This window comes from Castor canadensis, chromosome 2 (genome assembly GCF_047511655.1).
Source record: "Castor canadensis chromosome 2, mCasCan1.hap1v2, whole genome shotgun sequence".
Classification (NCBI taxonomy): Eukaryota; Metazoa; Chordata; class Mammalia; order Rodentia; family Castoridae; genus Castor; species Castor canadensis.
The window spans coordinates 51,770,310-51,786,655 of record NC_133387.1 but is presented as its reverse complement, the minus strand read 5'-3'; the positions used below and the strand labels follow the sequence as shown (position 1 = coordinate 51,786,655).

The 16,346-nt window shown below is 34.8% G+C and overlaps 1 protein-coding gene across 5 annotated transcripts in view; it reads left to right on the top strand.

Moving 5' to 3' along the window:
• The window catches only part of Cdk14 (cyclin dependent kinase 14), a 593,051-nt gene that overhangs the window by 248,700 nt on the left and 328,005 nt on the right, over window positions 1–16,346 (top strand). For all 5 annotated transcript variants that reach the window (XM_074064778.1, XM_074064777.1, XM_074064779.1 and 2 more), the window contains one exon: window positions 10,540–10,602. In XM_074064778.1, coding sequence (XP_073920879.1) covers window positions 10,540–10,602 — 63 coding nt within the window. The remainder of the gene's footprint in view (window positions 1–10,539; window positions 10,603–16,346) is intronic.

Genomic DNA, 16,346 nt, shown 5'->3' with positions numbered 1-16,346 from the left:
TTTCATGCTTTCCTTTGAATTTTTTTCAGTAGTCTTTTAATGGCACATGCCCTAAGTCAAGAGAATGGAGGGATATTTTTAGCTCTGATTCACTGACTAGATGTTGGCATAGAAGCTTTAAACATATCATGAGGAGCGGTAATGTTGGTTTCTGTTCTGGAAGTCTGAGGATTCATACTCAAAACATCAACTTTATCTGCAGAATATGTCAAGTTCCTGGGAAAGTTATCATCTTTGAAAGTTTGCAAGTGTCTGATAATTGAGGGGAAAACCTGTTCATTTTTCAGGGTATCTTTAATTTCACACTTGTGCAGTAAGAGTTTTAAGCACATTTTCTTTATCCTTGCATTGTGTAAAACTAGAATCAAAAAAAGAAGAGAAAGCATGAAGAGTTTATCTTTGGAATTATTTTTTTAATCAAAGGCAAGCCAGCAGTTTGACTGTTGGCTGCCGATACCAAGAACAAGGTAGTTTAGAATATTTATTCCCTTGTCACTTTTGGAAGTACTCAGAGTACAAGCATTTATAAATCTTCTCCCACCCTAACTTTGTGACCTTTTTATTGTTTGCTACTTAAAGAGCTGCTTGAAGTAAGATTTTTAAATTTTATGAATTTTTAATAGTATATTTCAGTACTCCTCATATTCTTGTAGTTTGAATATTATATATTTTGTACGTAAAAACTTGAATTTTTTACTCGTTGTTGAAAACATAGATTACTTTTCCCTTTTGTGTATACAAAAGGGAAATAAAAAATAAATAAAATAAAAAATAAAATTCTATTTGGAAACAAATATTTACCTAAAAATATTCATGCCTCTAGTATACCATAGGAATAATAATATAAATTGCCTCTGTCATCATATATATACAACAAACAGACATTTCATATACTTCATTGCATCAGGACTTTCTCTAAAAGTATTGTCATTCTATGTTGTGCATTATGTCTACCAGAAAGATACATGTGTAATACAAATTTATTTTCCAAGTTATATTTTCTAATTGAAGAGCTTTTTGATTTGTCCCAGCTTGGTGTCTGTAGACCACAACTCTTCTCCAATAAAAAATTAGATATTCATAATTGTGTTGGAGAACTCCACAGCATTTTGCATTGTAAAATCTTTGTAACATTGGTTCTAATCCTTCTCTATTGCCTTGGGGAAAGTCTCCACAAATTTTTACCCATCAGTTAAATATATGAACAAGATTATATATGTTTTATTTTACTTAACAAGAAGGGTAGAGATCAGGAGGACCACAGTTCAGGACCAGCCCAGGCAAAAAGTTAGTGAGTCCCCATCTCAACAAATAAGCTAGGTATGGTGGTGCATGACTATGATCCCAACTAAATGGAAATCATAGGGAAGTCAGGGGTGAGCTGGGCAAAGCCTCTACCCGGAAAAAATAACTATAAAGCAAAAAAGGTCTGGGGGCATGGCTTACTCAAGTGGTAGAGCACCTGCATAGCACGTGTGAAGCCCTGAGTTCAAACCTCAATACCACTAGTGAGTTTTCAATAAGCTCCTAAATAATGAATATTTTTATTCACTTTTGTACTAACTTTACAATTATTCACTCATTGTAAGCGTTTGAAAATCAGTATTGATTTTTAGATGGCATGTCAAGAAATGGGTGAAAAAAATAATTAAAATGGTTCCTTTCTATAATTACTGTTTTTAAAATTAAAAATAACATCACCAAAGCTCATTACAATGTAGCTCAGAGAGTTTTCCAAGCTGTGCATTTAGTCTGGCCAATTCCTATGTAGGTGTTACTCTTACCCTTTTAAGACCAAGCTGATAAAAATGTCTCTTCTATCCAGCAAAAGTTATCCCAGGTGTCATTCATTGTTTCTTTTGTCTTCTTTCCCTGGTCTTTGTCTCTTGTGTCTCTTTAATTCTAGAATTCTAGAATTAATTCTAATTCTAGAGAATTAATAAGTTGTCTAAATTAATTCTAGTTCCTTAATAAATTAATTTTCGAAATTAATTCTAGTTCCTTTCATTTATGTTGCTCTTAACCTGTTATTTTAGCATGTCTCATATTTCTAACAGGGTAGCTTTAGTATTTTCAGACTTAAGATATTTCTGAGTGATACTCCAGTTCCATTTTACTTTTCTGTCTCAAGTTTTGACTCTAAATTTTTTGTGTAGCCCACTTTAACCTTTTTTTTTCTTTTTCCAAATTCTTAAGGAAATTGTATATTCAGAACATTCCATTCGCTATAGTCATTGGCCTTTTATTTTTCCTTAAAAAACTGCCTGTTTTCTAAGTAGTATGAAAGTCTTTTTAAATTGGCTATTTGATGTTGATGCCTTTAATATTTTTATGTGGTTTAGGCTTGTGAATGGTTTGCCACAAGGTGTATAAACTGTACTGAGTAGCCTCCCCTGAGTTAAGACACATTTTGTGTGTGTTTCTGTAGAATGTCTTCTTTTAGGATTTCCACACATTTCTTGACATGTCACATAATTATACACTGGATTTATTTAACCTTAAAAAGGAAAACTATTTTCTCTCTTAGAAGTTTTCTAAAACAGTAAATTAGTTATCAATAAATTACATTGGTAAAGATGTGGATAGGTTTGGGTTTAAGAATTAACTTCCACAATATTGAAACTACTTCAGAGATACACTCTTGGAGCCTGAATATCTACATATCTTTTTATAAGAGAAGAATGACTTGTAACTGTCTTCCTGCCTTGGGAGAGCTGTCCAATCTGTCTCCCTATGATGTCATTGCCAGAAGTCAAATAGTAAGAGCTTTGTTTTAATGGGAGAGATTTTTCAGGTTGCTGGTTTTACATGATGGGAATGTGGTTGGAAATGTTTCCTGATCCAGTCACCAGCCCCAGGCTGCTCATGTGTTTTGGATTCAGAAATGACAGCTGAAACTATTTAGGCAGAATTATGGGACAACCACATACAGGTTTAGTATTACCAAAAAGCAGGGGAATATATCCTATGATTAAAAAGAAATTGATAATTTAATTAGGAATGAACTGCAACATTGTGATTACTATGGAAAAATTTTTATGTAGCCTAAACTACTTTGTGTATTAACTAACTTTACCCTCCCTAAGGAAGATGTGTGGGATTTACTGGCAGAATTTCAAACATTTCCTGTGTGGCTTAAAACCAGGAAAAAATGAAATAGTATGAAAAATCATTCTTTGCAGGAGTAATTAATTCTTTGAGAATAACCTATTTTTGTGTGATGATGGAATAGAATGGGAAGCCATATTATTTCTGTTGCTGTGTCTTGTGATTTAATCTGAAGGACAATGATCTAGTTGTAATCAGAATCTCTAAACCTGGTGCTGTGTCCCAACCTTGTAATCCTAGCTACTTGGGAGTAGAGATCTGGAGGATCAGGGTTTGAGGCCAGCCAGGGCAAAAAGTTCCCAATGCTCCATCTCAACCAATGAAAAGCTGGACATTGTATCACATGCCTGTCATTCCTGCTACATGGGAAATGTAAATAGGAAGATCACATCCCAGCTGGTCCCCTCATAAATGTGAGACCTTATCTCAAAAATAACTATAGCACAAGCGGCTCATGAGGTAAGTCTCCTGTCTATCAGACACAAGACCCTGAGCTCAAACCCCAAAACCACCAAGAAAGAGATCCTCTGCTTAAGAGGAAAGAGGCTTTAGTGTTGGTTTATATGTGTGTTGTTTTTGTTGTTAAAAATGGTAGGGTATTTTAATGCATTAGCATAAATATTTGTTTGGATACTTACAAAGTTTTTATTTTTTTGTTTGGAATAATGGCTTTTATTAATATGATTTTAAAATAAAGGAGACGTTGGAGCTGGAGGAAGGAAGCACATAAATCCCTGGAGATTTGCTTCTCCCATTCCGATTTATAATCAGAACTTTCATTCTGTTTTTTTTTATTGTTATGCTGGGTGAGGGTACATTGTGGTATTTACAAAAGTCTCTACAATGTATCAAATATCTCATACTTGAATTCACCCCCTCACCATTCTCCTTTATTCTCCTTCCCCCCATTCCTGCAATTGTTTCAGTAGGTCTCGTTTTTCCATTTACATACATGTGTATACAGTATTTGCTCCATGTTCACCCTCTTTCACCATTTCTCCACTAGTACCAGCCCCCCAGGCAGGACCTGTTCTGCCCTCCTGTTCTACGATTTTGTAAAAGGGAAAAAAATATGACAGTTTTGATTGTTTAAAATAGCTTTAAAAATGGGCCCCTCTGATATATAGTGACTGCACACTTCCTTCATTAAACATTCTGAATACCTATGATTTTTGTTTTAAAGCAATGAGTTGGTTAAGGTTTCTTTTTATTTTTCACTGTTAATGAATGAATCTCATGGTTTGGAACTCACAACATTATGATTTCACTGTTAGGATTTGAGAGTGAAATAGATGAGTACTATAAAGCTTCATGGGGAAAATACAGTTTTGAAGTCAATTTAAATCCGTGGATTGCACATAAGAGCAGTTTGAATCTAACTGCTCAGTAATTTGAAGTTTTGATTCTCACAGCAACGTGGGCTGATTAAAATGGAGGTTATACCTAGTGAAAAATGCAGTGATTGCTGAGAAGAGAGGAAGGCTCAGGTATTATAAGTTTTCTTCAATTCCCTCTAGCAATCATAATTCCCCAGTGAATTATGTGACTGTAACTAGGTACAGGTAAAATAGATTAACAATGATAGTGCATTCTTCCAAAGTTCAGACCCCCCCCACCATGTGGTTTTAGTTAGAATGCAGGTGTGTGTGTTTGTGTGTGCGCGCGTGCGCGTGTGTGTGTGTGTGTGTGTGTGTTGTCCCAGACATGGAATAATTGTGATGTTAGGCAGTGGTAGAACAGTCTGACCACACTTGCCTTGGTCACATTACTGTCATTGCTTTAAATTTTGAGACCACACAGGAGATCATGGGATAGCACTGAAGAGTAGAAAATAATTGTCCTTTATATGCAGAAAATTGAAAATTATTGATTTATAATTTATTGATCTCTTAATATTAAGACTACTAGTAGTTGTTCTCTGTTTGAGGCCTGTTTGAGGGTGTGTTATATAAAATAAAACTTGATAGTGGGCTAGGAGGCTTCTTAAACCATCAAAGATCAGAAAAGGGAAGGGACGGCTATATATTTTTGTCCTTCCAATTTGCTATAATGTCATTTAACTCCTACCATATCTCACCTTTTTAAAGAATCATGTTTCCTCTTAATTTTTTTCCCTTGTAAATCACATTTCATTTGTTTAAACATATAAAAAAGCCCACCAATTAAGAATACAGAAATTCAGAATTAGTTTTATCTTCTGTAATCATTGAATATTCTTATGCAACTTTCTTTTTTTTTTTTTTGGTGGTATAAAGACTTCACCAAGCTTGAATGTATGGACTCTCCTCTCATGGTCAAATGGAAAAACAAATGAACAGAATTAAAGGATATGGAGGCTATATTTAACATAACTTCAAAATGAAGATTTCTGTTGATTATCTCTGTGAGAAGACTTCCTTATTTTTGCCTTGATCCTTAAAAATAGGGCTGTGCTGTTTTCAGTCTCCCATTTTGGCACTATTCTGTAGGAAATCAGAATTAGCCAACAAAATATTAATATTCGTAGATGACAGAAATGAATGCATGTGTTTGGAAAGGGGCTTTATTTGCTTAATGAGGAAAGTCCATTCTGAAAGCTAAGGTTATTGCGAAAGCAGAATCACTCTCAAGAATGTAATACCTCTTGAACACGTTTGGTTATTTGAAGGGTCAACCACTGAACAACTTCATGACTAAGAAATTAGATAAAATCAAAAGGCACATAAATACATAATGAATGGTGAGACCTACTTAACAATTGATATATACTTGTTTCTGCCCTGGAAAATGGGCAAAATGTCATGTCCAAGAGGATGCCTGCATTTCAGATAATCTTACCAGTGGTTTATGTGGAGATATATTGCTTCTTTCTCCCAACCCAGGTCCGATTCAAAAAGGGAAAGGGATGGGGAGTTGAAAAGGTGAATGTCACAGTTCTGCTCCTACCCATCCTTTTCTTCTGCTGGCTTCTCTCTCTCCTGGTACTGTTTTAAAGAGCTGTTATCCACTCAGGTTGTATGAAAGTTGTCATGATGTACATAATTTATTTTTGCAGTTTTCTTTCTTGTGCTTCATTTAAGCCTCATGACTGTGTGTACCACATCACTAATGCTGGTCACTGTGGTTCTCAGACCTACATCTGACTGAAATTCAACAAGACCCAACTGAGTGAAAGTGCTTATGACTAAAACGTCATTTCAGTTTTCTATGGTCCTGCCATTTTACTAAGGAAGTGTTCTCTCTAAATTGGTCCCACCATAAGAATTCAGTTCAATATGGGCAAAGGCAAATTCTAAACACAGAAAATTCTTTTACAGTAAATATTTATCCTCCAGGGGTTTCTGATTTTAGATGCTCTTCTCAGATTCCTTCCACTAGAAACATCCCTGCACCTTTGTAAACTGAATAATTGCAACCCATTGAGTAATCAGGTGAGGAAAAGAAGACATCTGGGTGTGGACTGAGCCTGCATTCCCATTGTCATCTGTTAAGTCTGTAAGTCTAGCCAGGCTTGGCAGCTTCCTTTGGAAGCACCCATGCCATGGAGTATTGGTGTGCTGTTCCTAGATATTCAGGAACTTAAGAAGAACTTCGTTTCTAATGGCATTATCCTGAAGAACAGTAGTAGTGATGAAGTGGATGAAGGGAGGTGTGGGAAAACAAGGTGAAGCACAACATAGGGAGGAAAGGGATTTGACTCAGAACCATGGTAGACATTGGAGGGAAATAAGTCATGTCATCGAGAAAAATAAGTAGAGAAAGATAAAACATTTCTTAGACACAGGCAATGACAACTATATCCCAAGTACTTCTTGGGGAATAGCAAATAATGGTATGATTCCATTATCAAAAATGGAAAGAATTGTATCTGTTGAGTTGATGAAATATACTATACTTTGATATAAATTTTATTCAGTTATATGGAAAGAGTATAATATGACTTCTGCTTTCTAGGATTTTTTGAGATTTTTCTCTTTCCCTAATACTTGTCAATTTCTATGACTATGTCATAGAAACATGCAGCTTAAGTCTACTGGGCTTAGAAGTAAAAAATTATAATTTTTTGTGGTATTTGTACCTTTTGTGGATTTACTTTTTGCCAACTCCATTTGTTTTTTGAAAAAAGACAGTAATCCTTTCAGATTTTGAGGAACTTTTCATTTTCTTACCTTTTATGTATTAAATATTGCTTTATAATGATATGCCCTATTGTTAGGTACTTAAGTGTTAAACACATGTTTGGTGAATTCAAAGTACAAGGAGGGACCAGGGTAATAAGAAGACTTCTACCTACATTAAAACTGTTTCTTTCTCCTTCATATGCCTAAATTACAAATTACATCTGTTCATTCTTTATAACTTCTCAGTTTATTGGATTATGGGACCCTTATCACTTACACTTGTCCAGAAATTTATTAATACAATTATAATATCTAGTTCCTTTTTGTTGTTGTATAGCAGTATAAAGCAAAATGTAAAAAATATAATATAAAATATCTCTTTATTTTCAAACCTCTCTTGTATTTAGAAAACTATGATTTTGATTTTGTTTGGTGAGTTGAGGTTTTGTTTTTAATAACTATTTTAGTACATCATGGATATATTACAGTGTTAGTCTGTTTTCTGTTACTATAACAAAATACCTGAGGCTAGATACTAAGAAAAGAGGTTCATTTAGCTCATAGTTTTGGAGACTGAAAGTACAAATAGCACAATGCTCGCTCTGTCAAGGGCCAACTCCTTCACCTCAGCCCCAGCTGTGTCAACCATGATTTAGGGCATTATGTTGGAAGCATGTATGGAAAGCTAGATGCTAAGCTGTGGTTCAGGGATCAGACCTACAACTAGCTGTCAGTCAGTTGTGGGGGTTCATTACCTGTAATCCCAGCACTCAGGAAGCAGAGGCAGAAGGACTGTGAATTCAAGGCCAGCCTGGGCTGCATAGCAAGACCCTGTCTAAAACTAAAACAAAACAAAAAGCAGTATCCCATGGTCTTGAGAAACTTCCCAGGGTTCCTCAAGCACTACCATGTTCCTTCCAAGGGCATACTCCGATGTCTTATGACCTTCTACAAGGGTCTGTCTCTTCAAAATGCTACCTTTTAACACTTCATTCTGGGAACCATGCTTCCAGCACAAGAATAGGGAACATACTTAAACCATATCAGATCATAGCATTGAGTATTGATATGACTGGATGTGCTTTTTCTTTTTAACATGTTGTTTGTTTTATGTGAGGCATTGAACACATTAAATATCATTCTTTCCCTTATGCGTCTTAATGTATTACTGGGCAGTGTTTAAATAGTACCTTATTTTTATGTGCTAAAATCTTCTTACAAGTAAAATGCACTTTTTCATGTACTATTTTGTGTGTTCTTCGGAAACAACTGTTCTCATGTTCTTTTTTGCTTTTCTCTGAGAGTAGTTTTACCTATATTTGAAAGGATACAGACATGAATAATGTGCAGTTATGGAGTGGCGTTTTTGAGCCCTAAATTCATTTGTTTTTAAATCATGAAATAATTACTCAGAAAAAAAAGTCCATGAAGCCCACTATACTTATATTTTAGGGTTGTTTTTAATGATCTTATCTTATATGTAAAACAGTTTCTACCTGTATCGCTTTCCTTCTGTGTGTAGGATACTGCCTAGACAATTTTTTCTAAATCAAACACAGTTTCTCCTGTTGCAGAGTGTGACTTTGGTTTGAGAGCTAACCTTCTTGGGTATGGTCCTAAATAAAAGCAGTTTTGTCTGAGACCGTACCTACCAACACTTCTGTCCTCTTTTATTTGGCTTTACACCTCAATGTCTTCTGTTTTAAAAGACACTTTTATTAGCATATGATATTTATGCAGGGGGTTTCATTGTGACATTTCCATTATATACATGTACTGTATTCCAGCTTGATTCATCTGCTCCATTGTTTTCTCTCTTACCCCATCCCCCTTCTGAAAGAATTGTGGAGGGAGAGAATTCAAGTACAATATATTGATATATTGCAAGAACTTTTGTAAATGCCACACATTGTACCCCCATCCAGCACAACAATAAAAAAATAACTTCAACAGGTTTCATTGTTCATATTCATACATGTATGGACATTATATCAGCCATGTACAGGTTCCTTTCCCCTCTTCATTTACCTTCTTCCTCCCACTAGTGTCCTCCCTTAACACAACGTGTTTTACACTCCTGTCCTTCATTTTTTTATGTCTGTTCATTTTCAGTGGGGATTTTGCCTTGGTATTTTACCTATAAATATATTGTGTTTAAATCAGTCTAACTCCTTCCACTGTTCTTCCTCCGCCTTTTCATTGTACGCTGTGTTGTTTAACAGTTTTTCAGTGTGTTACTTAAAACTAACTTCTTCCAAAGGACTTTCTGAAAATTTTAAGCCATATTAGGTTCTCCCTGATGTAAACTCAGTCAATACATGATCATAACTGCATGTCTGATCTCTTCCCACTTTTGTCCATTTCTTCCCATTCTGTGACCTTAAATGATTAGTGTCGTGCCTAGAACCTAAAAATGGCTCAAGTAGTACAGGTGAATGAATGAAGATTAGAATTTTACTCAATATCATCAGCAGTTCCCATCTGGCATGCAATAGAAATAACAGCATTTGAATTGTTGTTGTGATGATTGGTGCAGTGTTCTTGAATATGTTATAAGTCTTGAAATTCCTCACTAATTCAATCCTAATAATGAGGCTCAAAATGATTATTTGTCTTGCAAATTGTATAGTACCTTCCAATAAGAGAAGAAAAATTTGGATAGTAACCCTACATGATTTTCAAAAACTCTGTGTAATTCATCATATAAACAGAAAATGAAGTAAGAGAAATACAGTTGTTGGCAAATTGAAGTTGCCTTATGTAAATAAACAACAGTATAAGATGTTATCTGAGAATATCCTCTTTAACATACATGTGGATGTCTTTTGGTCAGTTATAACTTTGAAAGTGTTTCTTTTAAATTATAAAGTTCATTCACTCAAATGTATTCAGGAGTTCTGGAAAGCAAAAGTATAGATATGAAAATTTAAGGCAGTCTAGTGGTTAATTTTATTACCATAATTGTTTGAGTGTTTTATTTCATAAAATAAATAATACAAATTTCCACTTGAAGTTGGAAAATATGAGATAAATAAAATTGCAAGTGAATTATTTTTTCTTGTAGGGATCAATATTCAATGGGGAGAAAATTAGACATTGAACAAATTATGGATATGTATTCCTTTAAATACATGGACAGGTTTAACATAAAACTTAAAGGTTGTGCTTACAATCGGGGATGAGGGAACATGCAACTGCGTACACTAGAAAATCCTCTACTTGTCTTATATTTGCTTTGTTCAGAAGGTAATGGTGACTTTGAAGTAGAAAAATATTGATTCATCATGTTATAGCTAGGGGATATTAATGCATTTTCCCTTTTTTTTTCTAGCACACTGATTTATGTCAGTACATGGACAAGCACCCTGGGGGGCTCCATCCAGATAATGTGAAGGTACGAAAAGGGATTTTTAAGCCAAGTGTTAATATTCTTCATGTGCATTTTTGTGCCTAAGTCTAATATCTCTACCATAATTAAAAATTTAAATATTTTGCATAAAAAGAAGTAGTATGAAAGTGAACCACAGTCCTTCTTTCCCTCATTTGGTGGAAACTGTGTTTTAACATTAAAATTTTTCTCTGTTAATTCTTATTTAGATTTTACTCTATTTTGCCCTTATGGAGTATATTTGCCAACATTGAGTAGGATACATGGGACCCTATTTTAACAGTACTTTCAGTAGAGAGGAGTGTGGTAGCTCTCATTTGGAAACCCATACTGAAGTCAACATAAGGCATTGTTGATCCAAAACAGTGTTCTAATGGGTTCACAGTGCACCATTTTTGATTCGTGTGTCCAAAATATCAAACCATTCACCTTCCTGCTGATCTTTTTCATTTCTAGAAACTTGATAGCTATTTATCCAAACAACTATGTTTTTCTAAGACTTAACCTCCCCACCCTCTTGGCAAATGATTCAAAAACTTCAAACTTAAAGCAGAAGACTTTTTTAAAGCATATGCTAGGGAATTAGAAGACACGGAAGTTATATCTGAAGAACTAATGATGTGCTTACTTTTTGTACTCATAACTGAGTACATTTCATGATCCTGAGAACCAGGTGAATATTACAGATGTATGTGAAATAAAACTGTTTGCCTCCATTCATTATCTATATTGCTCTTCAAAAATGTTTATTAGTATAAATTAATTATAAGAGAGAATTCATTATGATATTTACATACAGATATATGACATAGTTTGATAAAATTCATGCCATCTATATTACTCTTTCTTAAGCTCTTTCCCTTCCCCCCATCCTTTTTAACAGTTTTTGGTGGGTTTCATAATGCAATTTTCATACATCTATATTATGTATTTTGATCATATTCAGCCCCGCCACTCTCTTCTTTCCTCCTTCCTGCTCTTGATGGCTGCCCTCCCCACACCATCCCCCTTTGTCAATCATGGCATATTGAATACCACTCTTTGCAACATCATATGTTTTTTATTTTATATTGTTTCCTTTATATATGCAAATATGGTATTTGGGTATTTATTTCTTTTTCCTTGAAATATGAATTCTTTTTTCATTTAAAATAATATATCATGGGTATGCTTTGTTTTTTTCTGAAGGTGCTGGGGTTTGAACTAAGGGCCTCACACTGCCTAGGCAAAAGCTCTCTCAGTTCAGCCATGACTCCATCCTCCCCTACCCTCCCCCTTTTATTTTTTGCTTTAGTTATTTTTTGGATATGGTCTTCTGCTTTTTTTTTTTTTGCATAGGCCAAACTCAGGCCACCATCTTCTTATCTTTGCCTCCTGCATAGTTAGGATTGCAAGTTTGCACTACCACACCCAGCCATGGATTTCCATTAGAATCAATATGTCATCATTTAGCTCAGGCTTCCATATAATTGTATATTTTTCCAGAGTATGAAGAAACCATAATTTTCAGCAGTGCTTTAATCATGAATATTTGGGTCGTTTCCAGAATGTTATCATTGATTCTTGAGTAAATATTAGCATAGAACCATTATACTATTATTTCTCTTGGCCATTTAGTTAACAGGTTTTCTTTATTTAGTCAGAGGCATGGTTTCTGCATTAATGAATTTGACAAGCATATTTACACACAAGATTATAAATTCCAGAAAGACTGTTTTCATCTGCTCTTATCAATCATCTGGCATAGCCATCGTTTTAAGTTTTGCCTGTCTGATGAGTACGAATGGAATGTCTTATCTTGATACTTGATTACTAGTGACATTGAACATGTTTTCACATTTCCTGACCATTTGTAGTACTGCTGTTACAAGTTACCTTTCCTATACATTATTTTTCTCTGTTTACTTTTTTTTTTAATAAGTTATGGGTTCTTTTTAACATTTATGATATTAATAATGAAGGTTTTTATTTTGGTCAGTTATGTTATCCCATTTAATAATGCAGGAAGTTAAAGGAACTCTGGCCAAACATTTTAAAAATAAATAATCAATATGGCATTTTTAACCTGTTAATTTTTCATATATTTTCTTTTTTATGATAGATTTTCCTTTTCTATTTATAAAGTTACATTTTTTAAATTCTATTTTTCTTGAAAATATGTATGTATTGACATGGTTTTTAGTAGTTAAATTCAGGAAGAAATTTTAACAAAAAAAAGTACTTGTTTTATTAATGTTGCCATTTCTCATCTAACCATAAACATTAATATAACACGAACATAATTTTTTAAATGAAACAATCTCAAGTTCTCTCATTTATACATTCAAAAATTTTCTTTATAGGATTGATTGGGTTGAAAGTCAGTGGTACCGTATATCCTTATTTCTGTTTCCCACTCTTGTTCTGGAAATCTGTAGAGAACTCAGCTAATAAGACCTTTTGCTGTGGGGAGTACAAAGGCCTATCAACCACAATGGAATTTAGCAATCATTCTAAACTACCTGCTGACCCAAAGTCAGTGGCAGGAATCAGATTAAGAACTGACTCTACCTTTTCAGACAGCCATGATATCACAGGATTTTATTATACTAGTTCAGTTTACTCATTAACCCTCTGTGGGTTACTAGGTATGGGCAAGTGTTGGTTGAGAATTTTGTCAGTGAAACAAAGAAGATTCATTCCACAAAGTATTGTGTGTTCTTTCTTCTTAGGTCTGTGTCATGAGTGAATTTTTGCTACATTTTTATCGTATGTTCTGCTTCTTCCATTATATTTCATTTTTCCTCATCTCCTAATGGTCATTGGGAGATGTATGTTTTCAATAACTAGGCTGTACTTGAAACTTGTTTCAGCAGCTCTTAGCCACATATACATGCTGTTCTTTCATATGACCATTCATCATACTTCAGGCACTTAAAATTTGCTACTTACTCACTGTGACAATAAGGACTGATACTGTGAGAGTTGGTGGATCTTGGGATATGTTACGTAACTTAATGGTGAATGAGATGTAGATTCAGCATACATATAATGTAGGAATTAGAAGTGACATCTGAAGTGAATCTAGGTACTAGTTATATACAACATGAATTATTTCCCCTCACAAGTTGTCTAACATGGTCACAGTTTGATGGTCTATTACATTTTTTGTAAACAAAATGTATAATTTTCATATATCTTTTTTGAATAATTGAAAGTCAGCAACATATATTGATACATGGTGTCCCTTTCCACATAGCTAATTCATTGGTTCTTTGAGGATTTTCCAAGATACACTGGACTTCATTTCTCAGAATGATTAAGGGTACAACAAACTTCAGAAATTGTATAAGGCCTTCAAACAGCTCAACATGTGACTCTTCATATATATGATCTATCTATCTATCTATCTATCTATCTATCTTTCTATCTAGATATCTCCTTACCTTCCTGAATCAGAATCAGTTAACTCTGTTTAAGTAGGAAAAGTGGGTATTTTCTCAGACTGAAGGTAGAGAATCTGGAGTTCTCCATGAGTTGTGGTGGTGCCTTGCTTCCTCTATGACTGGTGGTGGCATCTTGCTTCCTCCATGACTTGTAGTGGCTCCTTACTTTCTCTGCTGCTCTGCATATCTCCAATTTTTCCTCCCACCATATGTGCTTGCCAGTGATCCTGATCTGTTGCTCTCTCTCAACCCTGCAGCCTGCCTACCTCCATTGTTCCTCACTCTGCCAGAAGAAGAGAGAAAATAAGTTAGCTAAAGTTTTTTTTACAACCTCCCATGGTCAGGTCAGGTGGGAGAGCACATGCAGAGAGTAAAAAACAGGATTTGGCTTAGGATCCTTCAGAAAACACATTTCGTGTCTTCAGGAAGAAGATTGCAACAATCATCTGTGGAGAATTTGATCGATCAGGAGAAGAGACCCAAAGAATCCAGTCTTCTAAAGTGAAGAACCCTGTTTACAAAATCAGTAACTTTGAGTAGGCAAAGTTGTTTGTGTTGATTGAATATGGAATGATAAAGAAGGCAATTTCAAAATAAATTGTCACTAATAGTCTCAGAGAGGTTAAAAAATAGGATAGTTCATCAACAAAACAAGAATGATGTGTTAATTTTTCTTTCTATTTTCTGGTTTTTGGTGGTACTTGGGTTTGAACTCAGGGCCTTTTGCTTGCTAGTCAGGGGCTCTATCCCTGAAACATGCTCCCAGCAGTTGTGTTGTTTTTTAAAAGCAGAATTTAGTGAACAAAAAAATAACTCTTGGAAATTAAAAGTATAACAAGTTAAACATACAACAACAATGAAAAGGTAGAAGATAAAGTTGGAGAAAATTTCCAGAAAATAGAGCAATTTATATAAAAATTGGAAAGGATCTAAAACTTAGAAGTCTAGTCTAGAAGATCCAACATCTGAGTAATTTGAGGAGACAGAAAGAGGAAGGGCTCAGTAAACTAATAATTACTAAATTATATATTTTCAGAAATAAAGAATACGAATTTTTATATTAAGTAGTTCCATTAAATGCCTGAAATAGTTAATGAAAATAGGCTGGCAGTAGTGTTCATTATTGCAAAATTTCAGAGCATTGGATTCAAAGTAAAACCCAATAAAAATGAAACAGTTTTAGTTCATAATACTAAGAAGTACAATGAAATTAGACTTTCTTTTTTCTTTTTTGTAGTACTGGCATTAGAACTCAGGGCCTCATGTTTGCAAGGCAGGCATCTACCACTTGAGCCATTCTGCCAGCCTTTTTTTGTGTTGGGTATTTTCAAGATGGTTCTTGGAAACAATTTGCTCAAACTTTATTTTTTTATTTATTATAAATTTTTTATTAGGATATATTCATGATACAGGGGAGACTCATAGTGACAATTCCAATTGGACTGATATTGTACATTATTTACATTGTCCCCATTGTATCTCCCCCCTTCCGCCTCCCCACCCCACTTTAAGCAATCAAGGTTTTTTTAGTTCTGTTTCATACAGGTATATGAAGTCCATCAACCATATGCCCTCACCTTAATCTCTGTCCTTCACCCTCTCCCCTCCCAGTAGAAAACTCCCCCTCACCCCACACACACTGTACCTAGTTTTCAGTCCTGATTTTTGTTATTAATTTTTAAGTTGATGTCCAAAGGGGCATCTCAATGTATGCCCATGGCAGGTGTGCTTTACTTTGGTCTGTTTAATCCCTTCGAATACTCTCCCTTTACCTCCTACCCTCCATTTTTCAACAGTTTTCAGTACACATCCCGGTATCCTCTAACTTCACGTCTTACATGATACGCACTATTACTGAAGCTCTGTGATTCTCTTTTACTTTCCCTCTTTCACCAAGTTGCATAGAGTAGTTACACTGTTAAAAACTCGTTCTACATCTGTGTTTGTATATGATCATGCTTGTTTTTGTATGTACTGTTTATCTTTGGATCTGTCTTCCACCCATGAGAGAAAACATGTGCTTTTTGTGTTTCTGATCCTGGCTATTTCACTAAGCATGATTTCCTCCAATTGCATCCATTTACCTTCAAACCCCATGTCATTATTCCTTGTGGCTAAGTAATACTCCATTGTGTATATGTGCCACATTTTCATGTTCCATTCATCAGTTGTAGGGCATCTGGGTTGTTCCCAGAGCTGAGATATCGTGAATAGGGCTGTGATGAACATCATTGTACAGGTGTCTCTACTGAATCCTGTCTTATGTTCTTTTGGGTAGATGCCCAGGAGCAGTATCACGGGATCATATGGCAGTTCTATCTCTAG